Source organism: Siniperca chuatsi, linkage group LG10, assembly GCF_020085105.1.
Source record: "Siniperca chuatsi isolate FFG_IHB_CAS linkage group LG10, ASM2008510v1, whole genome shotgun sequence".
Classification (NCBI taxonomy): domain Eukaryota; kingdom Metazoa; phylum Chordata; class Actinopteri; order Centrarchiformes; family Sinipercidae; genus Siniperca; species Siniperca chuatsi.
In genome coordinates this window covers 22,640,114-22,654,623 of record NC_058051.1, presented here as the reverse complement: position 1 = coordinate 22,654,623, position 14,510 = coordinate 22,640,114, and the positions used below count along the sequence as shown (strand labels likewise).

Below are 14,510 nucleotides of genomic sequence, written 5' to 3'. Positions count from 1 at the left end.
TAGTTAATCATTAACTACCTCTGCAGATGTGAACCAAATGTGTTTCACGTGTACGCCATCTATGGCTGAAATTAAGTCTTTTTGACTTAGCACAAACATTTGTGGTTTATTTTTTAGGCATGCTAGCAGCGTGGCTCTAGGGATGGCATTGTCGGTCTGGCCACCACTTTGATCCAGACTGAAATATCTCAACAACTATTGGACAGATTGGCACAAAATTTTGTACAGACATTCACGGTCCCCAGAGGATGAATCCTACTGACTTTGGTGGTCCTCTGTTTTTTACTCTAGCGCCACCATGAGGTTGACATTTGACAAATAAAACAATAACCCATCATTAACTAGACCATGTTCCTAATCCATTTTTCAATTGCTTTGTTTTAGTGTTTGTAATTTAAGAGTTAAAGTCTGTCTTAAAACAATACTGACATACCCACATCTAGGTCACTGTGTTGTTTAAAGATAGATTTGAAACTTTCCATCAAAGTCCTTCTTGATGTAGTGTTTGCATTATTTTGTCCACCCTCTGTGTTTGCTGTCTATGAAAACTAGCTGTGGCAGAAAAACTGTCTGTGCTGTCAGAGCTTTCTTTTGACTCTCTTTCTTTCTCTCTTTTCCCTCCATGATACTCGAATCCTCCAGAACAAGAACCAGCCGCAGCCTCGTGAGGCGGTGGGTGACGAGGAGGAGGAGGCATGCGAGGAGGCCCACTCCCCCTTGGAGCAGGACAGTCTTATGCCGTCTGACGAGGCCAGTGACTCCTTGTCTCGCGGCCAGAGGGAGAGCCCGTGCCGCAGGGGGGGTGAGGAGGACGAAGAGGAGGAGGAGGAAGAAGAGGAGGAGGAAGAAGAGGAGGAGGATGAGTATGCCTCCCCCTGCCATGCTCGTACATACAGGGACATGTACCCCCCTCACCGTGGGCACACAGGCAGTGCCCACAGTGCCAATGGGCACGAGTCACAGGACAGGCTGCTCCAACGCGAAGCTCAGCAAGGTCACAACCAGAGGAACAACCGCCAGCGCAGCCGCCCCTGGCCCCGAGACACCTACTGAGGAACAAGGCCCCCCTCCAGCCTCCACATCAGCACCGAGATCACCCCGAGCCCTCCGACCGTTGTACGTTCCCAAACAAACGATTTAGAGATGAAAAACTTGCCCCTTAATCCGCTCCAAAGTTTAATCAGACACAAACAGAAACAGATGCCCAGTTTATTTAAGCAGACAACTGTAGGTCTATTTCCAGTATTTCCAGTCGCACTCTTCCAGACTCCCAGTTTAGCTAAACCGAGGGGATGTAATGACAGATAAAAGTCAACAGGGCTACTCACCTCTGCAACGGAAAGGTTTCAGGCTACCAGCTGTACGCAAACTCAAACTTTAGCTGCTTTGCCTAAGGTTTCTCTATTGTAGGATGTCTCATATACTGGCCTTAAAATTCCTAAGACTTTTAAACTATCTTTACTATTGCATGTATGAGTATAATTATTTTAAGACTATTTGCACATTAACGTCAGAACAGGAACTGAATGATCTTTACGGATAAACTAATGTAGGAATGTCTACTGTTTAATCCTTTTATGGGAAATAGTAATGCATTTGATTACAATGTATATAATGAATGGGCACCTGGTTTTGTTTCACTGCTACTATATTTGTTTGATTTTGTTAATATGGACTTGTTTGTTGTTTCAGAGAAATGTTGCCATCCATGTGTTCAGTCAGTTTGTACTCTGAATGGCATGTTGGAAGACACACACACACACACACACACACACAGTTAAGTAAGCTGGTACGAAGCTGCAGTACAGAGTCAGTGTCACCTACAGTACAGTACAGTACGTTCTGGGCATCGCTTCTCTTTGCTGTTGCACAATCACTCTTAACACCTCTAAAAAACTAAAAACGGGCACAGAGAATGTAAAGGGAATGTTATCTTTTAAAAGGGGGAATTATTTGCCAAACTGCTTGTTTACATTGAATCATTCACATATATCAAGCACAGGCTGCACAGCTGCAGCTCCTCTTCAAATCCAGGCTTCAGAGAATGTAGGCTTGCATGCCTTTTGCACCTCCAAAGCACCACCCGGTGTCTCCAACCCAACCGATCGCCCTGTAATTCGATTGTAGCACGTTATTGATTGTAGCATCCACAGTTTCTACACTTATCTCCCCCTCCCCCTTGTACGTCTTTGCCAAACATTGTTTGTGTACTGCAGTTTTACAGTTGATTAGGTTTTTACCAAGGCAGATCCTCAGGTGTTAAGTCCTACACACTCATCGCGCTCGACTCCATGTAACGAATGTGTCGTGCTCCCAAAGGACTCGTAGCACCCGTGACACGATGTCATTCTGTTCCTGCACCATTATTAGTCCTCGAGCCGATGAAGAGTTTTGGACGTGATGCTGACGAGCAGCGACCTGCTTCTGTTCACACACAGTGTTCGATGCTGTCAACAGCCGACTTTAGGAATTACTGGTTTACTGCTTCCATGTCTCACAGGTATCTCTCTCTATCTAGTGTTCTGTATATTTTGAAGAGAAAAAAAAATCAGCATGATTGAAAAAAAAAATGAAAAAAAATCTATGCAAGTGTTGCATGAAAATCTGATTGTTTCTTTTTACAGTTAAGTATTTTAGTAATGCACTGATTCTGATTCTCCTCGTTGTCTTGTAGTGATAGTCTTGTCCTTGGGGCTACTCACTCCTCACACCACTAACAACACTATTACTAAAAATCAGAATGCATAAGTTTATTTATCCACAAACCTTAATACTGGGGACATTTTTTTCCACACATTTTATTGGCTGGACACTGGTTGACACACTTTTAAAAGTCACTCACTAAAAAAATTGTCCCGATCCCAGATCAGGCCTACGATTTTTTTTAAATTTGTGATAAAACGGAATGAGTGAATTATTTCAGCCCTGCATGTCTTAGTTCACCAATTAGCTATTTTCATTATATTTTGGCAGAGTATGTTTTTTCAAAGCGGACCAATTTAGCAACTGATAAAGCAGTTGAGGTTTTTCAATTTATGAAGCACAATTTTTACAAGGGTTATAATTTAGTTTCCTCTGTCTTATTCTGTATGCAATACTAAGCCTAACATTGAAAAACTTAAAAACGCCTTAGACCATCTGGACTTCCTCTTTTGTGTGAGTAAAAAAAAAAAAAATTGCACTACTTTTTTTTGGGATGGTTGCTTTGTAATGCAATAACTGCACTAAATATAACCGTGTATCCACCAGACTACCACAGCGTGCTAGCGTGACCCAACACGCCTCTTCCCTCTATTTATCAAAAGAGACAGCAAATGTGTAAAAAGTGAGACATTTCCTGCCTGATGCTGTATAGAATGCTTTCTATTTGAAAATAGATTTACAATGCTAAGTAAAATATGACAAACAAAATAAACATAACATTTTATGTACTTTTAATTGTTTGTGTCCCTTTTTTTGTTTACTATAATACACTCAAACTTGCCATTGTTAGCCTCATAGAGCCACAAGCTTGGTGGTAGGCTCTTATAAAGTATTCCAATACTTAATATTATCTGTTCAAAATTGTACTCTGATCATATCGTATATCAGCTTTTCCGTGTGTGTGAGCACACTGTATTCATGTCCCCACAAACAGGGGAGGCTGATTGAGAAAATGTGTTTTCAGGGCCTTTAAACTCTATGAAAATGAGATAATCTGACTGGTTATTCATACATTTGAGGTAAAAAAAATAAATTTAAAAAACTGTCAAAACTGCAAACTTCAGGCACTCACACAAAAAGGAGCAGGAGTAATGTGGAGTTTTGATTTGCTTATAACTAATCATCCTTGGCAGGTAACTGAAATTAGAAACATACTATACATGAATCACTTATGTACATGTATATGTTTTTCATTTGAGTTAATAACCACCATCAACAACCAACTTTGTTTTCCCACCCCTGTTGACCCAGTTATCCAAGCAGGACACACACCTGAATGACATACATAAAACTAACACATAAAAAAAAGGTCAGACTCAGGTATCATGTCCTAATTTGACTTATGATGAAAAGCTGCAAAGATCAAAAACGGTCCTTTTTTAAAAGTTTCATGCCAATAGCAAGCCTTGTAATCAATAAAGATTTTTTAATCACAACTCCACATTACTCCTGCTTCTCTGTGTGAGTGCCTGAATTTTGCTCTTTTGTACTTGTTTGAAGATTTCAACCCCTTTTCTGCATCCCAAGATTAACCCATTGAGCACACCACTATTATTTTAGACTAAAAAAAACAAAAACGAACTTCTTGCTACCGATAAATTTGACAAATTTACTGTATTCACTTCATACAAATGTTTATATTTAAAACAATGAACTGCAATTTAGTCAAGAGGACGCAACTGAAGCTAAAGAAAATGCCATCAATTCTGGCATTGGTTTCTTAAACTGTCAGGAAACTATTTATGGTAACAGAAAATTAATAAAAATGCACTTACTGCTCATCTACACTCACATTTTGGTTGGTATTTATCACATTTGATAACTGAAGAGTAGCATTTACACAGTGCAGCTCGGTTACATCATCAGGGTCCTGCTCACTGATCCTGGCTCTTGTTTATAGAAGCAAAACAAACATCTACCACTGAAGTCCACATTTACACATCAACGGATTCAAATTCACACATTCAAATTCACGCACATCAATGAGAATTGGCCACATTTGAGCCTTACAATCCCAGAACCAGTGCTTGTGATGATTTCTGCACCAGTTAACAATGTGTTCTTTTCTACCAACAGACTGGTTGAAAAGATAAAAACAGACTGACGGAATGGGAGGCAAGGTGAGAAAGAACAAAAGAAATAATCTGCAGACCAAATCCTGAAAGAAAAAACAGAGAAATGCATATTGTGCAGTGATACAACATGATTAAAACAGTTTGAAACACAGTTGTCTGTGTTCAGTGGATAAAGTCCGGGGTAAATCAGGCAAAGATGGTCTCCTCGCGTCTCTTCTTGGTCAGGATGGTTCCAGGTTTGTGCTGAGCGTCCGGGTGGTTGGTCAGCTCTGGAGGGCAGGTGGAGACTGGGCTCTCGAGGAAGGCCTGCTTCAGGTCGTAGAACACCGCCGAGTCCTCTTTAGTGAGGAAAGTCAAGGCCACACCACTCTTACCAGCACGACCCGTACGACCGATACGATGGATGTAGTCTGCAGGGGGAGGAAGAAAAGAAAACAGGAAACTTTGTCACCAGATTGAAATAACGACACAAGGATGGCTTAGCGAATACTTTATTTATATGTATTGTATGTTATGAATTCTTAACAAGACTCTAGTTTTCACAAAATAAATGTGTTGAATGTGAAGGAAAAAAACTGAGGAAACACTGCACAAAGAATGAGGCTTCTTACCTTCAATGTTCTTAGCCATGTCATAGTTAAGCACCATGGAGACGTCGTGGATATCGATACCTCGACCAGCAACGTCTGTGGCCACCAAGATGTCTTTGGCTCCTGCCTTGAGATTGGAAAGAGCAAACTCTCTCTGCTCCTGGCCTTTGCCACCGTGCAGCGTGCAAGCATTGTACTGTGTGAGGAAGAGACAATTGAGGTTCAGTTTTGCTTTATATTTAAGGAAATCCAGTTCACTGACAGGCAGTTAAGAGCGTGTAGTCCGGTGGTTCCCGAAGTGGGTGCCGCAAGATTTATTTCCATTTTTGATTAAAATTTCACTACATTAAAACAGGACTGAGTCTACAGCCACACTGAAGCTTTACTTGGACACCGCGGTGCTTTGAACTAACGTGATGCTCACAATGACAATGAATGCTAACATGATGTTGTTCAGCAGGTTTAGCAACATTTGCTAATTAGCACTAAACACAAAGTACAGGTGAGGCTCATGGGAATGTCATTAGTTTTGCAGGTATTTAGTTATAAAGTATTGGACAAGTTAAAAAATAGAAAATTTCACCAGGTTTGTACCAAATTTCAAGGCTATAAATCCAATATTTGTCAAGTCATTTCACACAAAACGTTATGGTGGCGCTAGAGAAAAAGTCAGAGGATCACCAACGTCATTAGGCAATGAAAGTCTCTACAAAATGTAATGCCAATCCATCTCGTAGATGTTGAGATATTTCCCTGGATTAGTAAAAACTGACCTGCTGGTGGCACTAGAGGAAGAGTCAGGGGATCACCAAGGCTATTAGGATTAATTCTCTGGGGACCATGAATGTCTGTATAAACTTTCATGGGAATCTATCCAATAGTTGAGATATTTCAGTAGCCTGGCTAAAAACGTAGCAACATTTACATTAACAAAATGCTTTTATTATGTTTTCAAACGCAAACAAACATTGAAATAAACACTTAAAACCCTGATAAATATGCAGTTATTGTCACTGCTAACATTGGTGACAGCTCATGGTTGTTGTGATTAGCTCAGATTTTGAGCGATAAACTTAAATAAATTAACAAACTTAAACTTTTATTGTTGCTTATTTAGTCATGAACATTTAATGTTATAAAGAAAAACGTAACATTTGACACCAAATTTCAGGGGCTTTAAAACCACTGTTCTAGTCTACACTGACTTACCCCCATCTTCTCCAGAGACTTGGCCAACACGTCACAACCCTTCTTCTGGTTGACAAAGATGATGATGGGAGGCTCGAAGCCATGCGACAACACCTCCAGCAGCTTCTTCCTGCACCACACATAATGCAAAGCCACTCAGTAAGACAGAAACAAACGGGATGTTTGATGTTTACAGTTATATGTTTGTGTCTGTCTCACCTCTTCTCTCCCTCGGACATAAGCAAGACCTTCTGTTCGACTCTCTCGTGAGGTTTGCCAGCAGACCCGATGTACACCACAGCAGGACGTCTCAAGTAGCTCCTGGCCAGTCTCTCCACAGCTGGAGGCATAGTAGCTGTGAACATGACCGTCTGAAAGATGCAAAAATACAGTTTGAAAACAGTGAGAGCACCTGGCACCTACACAAGTCTTGTTTATAAAATGATGTTTGCAAACGTCTGACAGATAAACATACTTGTCTGTATTTATGTTTTCCAGATTCAAAGTTCATCATCATCTTCTCAGGGTCCTCTGCTTCCTCGGTGTCTGGCTTCTGATTGGTCACTGGGATGTACTCCAGAATCTTTTGGACGTCTGGCTCGAAGCCCATGTCAATCATACGATCGGCCTCATCGAGGACCACGTAGGTGCAGCGGCCCAGGACCAGGTACCGGTTCTCCAGCACGTCGATCAGACGGCCAGGGGTGGCGATCACAATCTGTTAGACAGGGAAAACATACAGCTGGTGAATATGTGTGTTTTGTGTAGCATCGTTACCCTATGAGATTGGGCTTCCTGCCAAGTGTACAGTGTCTGAAATTATGTTTTTGTTTAAATTGCTACAGTCTGGTAAGCTAAAGAAACAGCTGCTAAGAATCACTTTTACCAGCAAAATTCCTTTTTAACATATTCTATTGAAATAAGTCACATTAAATATTTCCACCACTCTTGATTTACAGGCTTTTAACAAAGTCACTACATGTCTTGCCACAGGGTCCATTTACACCTGGTATTAGCATGTCACCTGTAAATGGATACGTTATCTGGATAATGACATCTGACCCCAGGACCTTTGCATTTACACCTGGTATTAATAAGCGTTCTTATTATCTCGATTCTGCCCGCACTGTAATCAACCGTGTGACTTTAAATTGATTATCTAGATACTGTTTCAGCTGTTTTTTCTACTCTTCCAAGAGACACAAGTGTAAATGCTGAATGTTTCACCTCACAGCCCATCCTGAGACGGAAGCCCTGGTCCTCTCTGGAGATTCCTCCAATCACAGCCACTGTGCGGATGCCAAGCGGTTTACCGAACTTTATGGTCTCCTCTTCAATCTGCTGCGCCAACTCACGTGTCGGGGCCAGGATCACAGCATAAGGACCCTGGTCTGAGTCTTCAATCCTGCACAAAGAGCCAAACAGAGAACAGATGAATGTAATAGATGGTGAGTAAAAAAAAAAAATTTGTACATGCAAATATTGGAAAAATTAAGTGGGACATTATTAATGGGATTATTTGATTGTTACCTGTCAATCTTTGGCAGGGTGGTAATCCAGACCAGCAGTGGAATCAGGAAAGCAGCCGTTTTACCGCTACCTGTCTCGGCCACACCAATGATGTCACGGTTCTGTAAACCAATAGGAATGGCCTGCCTCTGAATAGGTGTCGGATCCTGGATTTTAAGAGAAAAGTCATTATTAGTGATTCAATTTAAAGACAGTGAGAAAAGTGGGGAGATATCAGTTTGTAGGTCAATTCAAAAGAAAATCAAAAGAAAATAAAAAAGGTAAAATAAAGTAACTATTTCAATCATGAGCATTTTACTTAATGTGCACAACTGAAACTAAAACAACATAAATCAAAGATTTACATGTATTTGCTTGTCAAATACAAATTCTCACAGTGCACCTCCACCACTCTGTTTTCCTCTTGTGAAAACTTCAACGTGGAGACTAAGTGAGCTGACCTTGTAGCCACATTTTTCGATGACCTCCAGGATGTGTGCGGGCAGCGAATACTCCTTCCAGTTCCTGATGGGGTTCGGGATCTTTCCTCCCTTGGTGGTGATGCTGTAGTCCTCTCTGAAGATTCGCCAGTCTCTGTCCGTCATCTCGTCCAGCTTCTTCTGAGACCAATGTCTGTCGTCCCAGCGCTGCTTGGCTTCCTTCTTACGCATCTTCTTCAGTCTTACCCTGAGAGGAGTAGAGAATAAACATTAGATAGTGCCTTCCTACTACCTACTACTACCTTCCAGTTAGTTTTATTTAATATACACTCAGCCTTATTTTTGGATTAGGTTTGAAAACCACCAGTATGCTCCTTAAAGCCACAAACTGAGCTGTATGTTTTACTCACTCTTCCTGCTCCTTCTCTTCCAGCGTGCGCCTTTTCTCCATCAGGTCACCATAGAAACGTGACTGGTCTCTTTTCTGCTGCTTTAAGTCGATGCCAGCGATGAAGCCGCGTCCGTACAGCTGTACCTGATGCTTTTCTTTGTAACTGGGAGACAGATTGGGAACATCACATTGTATAAGACTGGCACACATTCTGATCAAACAAAGACCTGCTTCAGTTCAACAGATGCAATGTGTTCATGTTGACTCACATTGGGTTGTAGTCGACTGAAGTGTCTTCAGAAGCATCCCACTCAAACACAAACTTCCTGTCATTCAGGTGACGAGTTCTCCGGCGTTTCTTGAGCCCACCCAGGTAACGCTCCTGTAAAGATCAAACATTTAATTTAGCAAGTTACATCATTTAAATGTTAACTTTTTACGCATGTTTTAGAATCCACAGAAGGCCGACATTTTGACAGTAAATGTTTGAAATGCTTGAATACTAACATGTCAAGTACATGACAGCTTTTGCTGTTAGGACATGGAATACGTTACATTGTTGGCTTTATCTGTTTAAGGACTTCAGGCACAGGTGTCTGTTAGGTAAATCTTCATTACGGAGAGGACATTTAAGGAAAAAGCCACAATGCTCACTTGATATTTGGTACCTGGTGCATGAGAGGGAGCAGTGGCACTACAGAGAACAGCAGTGAGTAGAAATGTATTTTGCCTTCTTAATTTATGACCATTGTGAGCGCGAGAGACGCTTGCCTTGGTTTTTATAGTAAATACATATTTCTCAACACTTTCATCAATTATTTTTTATAACAGCTGACAGAATCATGGAATCACAAGGCATTAAGTTGGGAAACATTTAATTTCTCACATGCTGTGTGTACTGTAAAGCATTTCATTCATCCAGTTGGCACATATTTAAATTAAAATTATAAGAAGGGAGATGGTTTGTCTGGTTGTGGTTGTGTGAGTTTTTTAAAAACCTCTTGTCCTGCAATTCATCATTTCAAATATTTTTGAATCTGGTCTCCTCAGCAACTTTAAATTATTCACAGTGTTTTGTGGTTTATTAAAGTGGTTTACTTTCTCTGTGCAAAGGAAATTTATAGAGTGATCTTAGAGTGAGGAAAAAAAAAAGAAAAGATGGGCATTAAATTTCTCTCTGTGTATTTAACCTTGACCTGTTACAGCCTTTACGTTAATCTGACGGCATGCTGTGTTTAAAGTTTTACGAAGGTCCCACCTAGTGAGATTTCTGTTGTGACTTTAACATGAAGTTAACGTTAAGTGAAAGGTGGATGAGAAATACAAATACAGTATAATGGTTACTGCAGTTTCAGATAAGAAACTTTAGGTTAATTAAATGACCCAGTCTGCCCAAACACACTAAAGCCCCATTCGAACAGGATTAACATTACAGGTGGGGAATAAAATACTCACTGTGTTTCTCTGTAATTTAACTCATTGTACCGGACAGCATTTTAACCATCACAAAAATACAGGGTGTGGTCTAATCAACATGGACATTCTGCAGGACTAGCCAAAACAGAAAAACAATATCTACCAGTGGCTGGCATTACAACTGCCCATTTGACGAGCTTTAACGGGGTCTTGCTCTCCCATTGGGCTTTAATTCTGTCGTCGTATTGGTTCCGTCTATCAGATCAGCAACAAATTTTTTTTACTTTCTCCATTTTCTCACAAGTCAAATTTCACACGGAGCTGATTAAAATAAAATAAAGTACAAGGACAAGCAGCTCTTCCCACGGAAAAAAACTCAGAGATAGACTTTAAAATACAAGGACGTGGCTAAGGATGGGATTTAAACCACAGGAAGACCAGCGAGTTTGGCGAAAAACAGTAGGTCATTTGTGGGTGTAATAATTAATGAGGCACGGGTGAAAAATATGCGCTCCGGGTGGGATTAAAATCACTGACCAGTGCAGGTAATGTTAAAATCACCACATCGGGGAATGGGACTTAAGACTCAGTTTAATACCGGTCACAGCCACCATTTCATCTGCTCTACACAATAGTGCAATTTCTCTTGAAACTAACCTTGATGGCGTGGAGTTCTTTGCTTTTATCTTTCTCCTCTCTGAGCTTTTGTCGTCCATCATCTTCTTCATTCCCGTTGTTCTCTCGCTCCATTCGCTCTCTTCGCTCTCGTCTCTCCCTCTCCTGGGGGTCCTCTGTAACACATACTCAGTTACAATCATTACGCTTCTATAACAGCATGCAGATTGCTTCAAACTGAATGAACTAGAGGGTTGATACACACCCATCATTTTTCTCCCCATGTCCTGGAACATCCTTCTCTTCTTCCTCTCCTCTTCCATCAACCTCCTCCTTTCCTCGGTCTGTTGCTCCCTCCGTTTCAGAGCCTCTGCTTCTCGCTCCGCCTTGGAGAGGAACTTGGGCTGAAAAGGAAAAATTTAAAAAAGTGAGGAAAAAATAATCTTGGGTTTAAAAGCGGAAAAGAAAATGTGAACCTCTGGAAAGTTTTCACCTTTGCCTCAGCTTCCTCTTCTGCCTTCTTCTTGGCGAGAAGCTCTTCCAAAGACAAAGGTTGGACCTGAACAGAAGCAACACAGGTCAAACACCCAAAATAACAACCTGAGAAACAAAGTAATGCTATAAAAGATTCAGCCAAAACCAGATTCTTACCTTATCTTTCTTCTTTTTTTCATCGTCCTCCTCTTCTGTTTTTATATCCCTTTCTCTCTTTAATTTGGCATCCTTCGACTTGGGTGAGAGACTTCTTTAAAGGAAAGCGACAGACTTTGAACACATGTAATCAACCTCTTTCAAAAATAACAAGCATTCATTCGTTGTTTATTTTACTAATTGCAGTGTATACAAAAATGGCATCTGCTCCATTCAAGCACATGTCAAAAAATTCCCTATTGTTTAATAAGAGCATAGCAACAAATCGAGAAAGTGCAGCATCACAAGACTGAAACCCAACAGACTTTCTAGGCTGTAATAATTTATTTTTGTAGTGAATGTGATGAAATTTGACCATTGCTATTTGGAGACCGCAAGAGAATTTCTTTTTGCATCTCAAAGTGCATCCAAAAACTCACTGCTGGCATTCAGTCTTGTTACCATTTTGTGAAGTGAGGGTGAAAAATACCGTGCATTGAACAATATGCACATTAAATTTGGCGTGAGGCATCCATGTTTGTTTGGTTTTCAGGCACTTCTGCATTATAAAGCGCCAAGTCGGATATATCAAAGTTGTCAGTTTCCCAGTCATAATTATAACTTGGAGGTTGGCGCAAATGTTGTTTACAAGTTGGAAGCTGGTAATTACAATAACTCCAATATGACATGAACGCAGCATAAATGTGAATGACACATTTACATACAGTTGTTTGAAAGTCTTCAGAGTTAAAAAAAAAAATCACAACATAAAGTTGTTGTATAAATTATGGCAAAGAAAATTCTTGGTTTTCTGGTTTTGCTTAAAGTAAGTGAATTAGCATTTACATGTCATGTGATCCTTCTCCATCTCACAAAGCTGTGTATTTCTGCATTCACATACCTGGACCTCTTGCTGCGATCTTTATCACGTCGATGCCCATCTCTGTCCTTACGGCTCCTCTCTTTGTCCTTGTCTCTGTCACGTTCCTTGTCTCTATCCTTGTCTTTCATGCGTCGGTCTCTGTTATTATAATACAAATCAGATACAATGTTTAATTCTTTTTTTCAACTTCAACATCAGACAAACTGAAGCTTTGTTATACAAAAAATAAGACAAATGCTGTGTGTAAGTATACAGAAATTATAATAATTATAACTTTAATCTAGTGTTAAAGATGAGTTTGTGCCCTTGCATTTTAGTTACCTTTCTGCAGATTTAGAGCGATTTCGTTCACGAGAACGATGGCGTTTGCGTGAAGGTGAGGCTTTACGATCCCGCTCTCGTGAACGGCTGCGTTTCCTCTCTCTGTCTTTGGTCCCTGAGGACTCAGCATCCTTCTTGTCTGTGGGGTCGGCTGCCATCTGCAAACACAAAGAGCATGTGTGAGTATCTTGGTCATAAGCCTAACACTTGTACTGCATTTTTAACACTTGGGTAGATTTTTAATAAGGCATTGTACTTTTTGTACCAGAGGACGTGAATTAATGAACAGCCTACAGTTATGCTGTTATGGCACTGTAACATTTAAATTTGCTTTCAATAGTTTTTCCTCAAAAGGTATAATCTTTGAGTAAACCTTCTTTGAGAGATAAGACAGTGGATGCAATTCAGGTCATGTTGTCAGGTTGTTTGTGCCTGGTTAGTGAAAAAAGTAGTACTTCTTTGTTGTAGTCCACCAACCATATTCAATATGCTGCTCAATGTCACCATCCCAAAATGTCAAGTTTTTTGATCTCACAAGTTCATTCAACAAAAAAGGCAGAGCAGAACTCATAGCTAAAAAAAAGACAATATAAGCAGTAGAACAGAAAAAAACATTACCAACAAAACATAAATAAATTAATGTATAAGCGATTCAAGTAACTTGTACAGTCATACTGCATATTTTGTTTCCAAAAGTTTAAGTTCTTTTGTACATGAGTTAAAGAATGCAAAGCATTTAAAACATGATTGTTTTGTATTTTTTAATTTATTTTATTTTTTGCTAAAAACAGCAGGTTGTTTAGAGGAAATAACCTTATCCACCTCGGAGTAATCAGATGGATCATCGATAGCCAATCATAAAATATGCAACATAAAAAGTACGCTAACGCAAGCCGTGGTCACTAACAATGCAAACTACATCATTCTTTTGACATGAATTGCTTGTGTTCGGCATATGTTTTACATATTTTTATAATATAATGTATGTATCTTATTATGTTTCTCCATGTCGGTGTGGTCTGTGTTTCACTTGACTGCATTACAAATTTCCCGTTGGGGACAATATAACTAAAGTTAAAGATGAAAATTTGAAGTTGAATATTGTCCAGTGCTTTTTAGACAACGTACAACACACTACAGTCTTTCCAATAAAGAAAAATCACTTGTATTGAGTGAGTTCACGACTTTTGACACACATGTATATCAACTTTTATCCATAAGGATGGCTTATGCGCTTAAATTTTACATTAATGAGAACGTTTCCCCTGCGAGTACCTGAAGGTAATGTCCATTATTAGTCTTACGGTAAAAGTTTCAGGCTTATTTTAGTTCCTTATAAAAATTCACCACCAATGCTGAAAGAAACTTAAATAACGAGACAAAATTAAATAACTCAGCCTCTGCAGAATGAATGCAGTGGATAGTGTGAACAAGCTAACTAACCTAGCTCCTTACGTTAGCTAACAACTTAGCAAAAAGGCTAATTACCTTAAAGAAACTGCCCATACATGCAACACTAAAACCTCATTCAATTCAACCCTTTACACTTTATAAAGCAGAGGTGTGGGTGGTTTACAACATTTAAAACTTACCTTAATCACTTGTCAACAAAACACTTGCGATTTGTGTACGCTTCAAGAAGACGCCATATCGACCGACACGAGCTAAAACCAGCAAGGGTTTGTGGGAGTCGTAGTACTGAGCGTTCCAAACAGAGTGGACAAATCGGCTTTTTTCACTACATTTCCC

The 14,510-nt window shown here is 39.9% G+C and overlaps 2 protein-coding genes across 7 annotated transcripts in view; one reads left to right on the top strand and one right to left on the bottom strand.

Moving 5' to 3' along the window:
* The window catches only part of cacnb3a (calcium channel, voltage-dependent, beta 3a), a 26,212-nt gene extending 22,781 nt beyond the window's left edge, over positions 1 to 3,431 (top strand). For 3 of the 4 annotated variants that reach the window (XM_044212584.1, XM_044212583.1, XM_044212585.1), the window contains one exon: positions 643 to 3,431. In XM_044212584.1, the coding sequence (XP_044068519.1) occupies positions 643 to 1,053 (411 nt within the window). In that variant the 3' untranslated portion in view covers positions 1,054 to 3,431. The remainder of the gene's footprint in view (positions 1 to 642) is intronic. The other variant, XM_044212586.1, reaches the window with a different exon arrangement.
* Positions 3,418 to 14,510, bottom strand: ddx23 (DEAD (Asp-Glu-Ala-Asp) box polypeptide 23). Of its 3 annotated transcripts, none has more exons than XM_044212576.1 (17): positions 14,354 to 14,510; positions 12,762 to 12,919; positions 12,459 to 12,578; positions 11,579 to 11,672; positions 11,421 to 11,486; positions 11,193 to 11,331; positions 10,970 to 11,103; positions 9,166 to 9,278; positions 8,916 to 9,059; positions 8,527 to 8,752; positions 8,087 to 8,232; positions 7,784 to 7,961; positions 7,032 to 7,274; positions 6,776 to 6,927; positions 6,578 to 6,686; positions 5,390 to 5,564; positions 3,418 to 5,188 (listed from the first exon to the last, which is right to left on the bottom strand). In XM_044212576.1, exons 2-17 carry the CDS (start codon positions 12,917 to 12,919, stop codon positions 4,965 to 4,967), a joined length of 2,421 nt encoding a protein of 806 aa, XP_044068511.1. In that variant the 5' UTR covers positions 14,354 to 14,510; the 3' UTR covers positions 3,418 to 4,964. The 3 variants fall into 3 exon arrangements, with proteins under 3 accessions (XP_044068511.1, XP_044068510.1, XP_044068509.1); XM_044212575.1 differs by lacking the exon at positions 14,354 to 14,510 and adding an exon at positions 14,250 to 14,339 and having other exon boundaries at positions 11,579 to 11,669; XM_044212574.1 differs by lacking the exon at positions 14,354 to 14,510 and adding an exon at positions 14,250 to 14,338.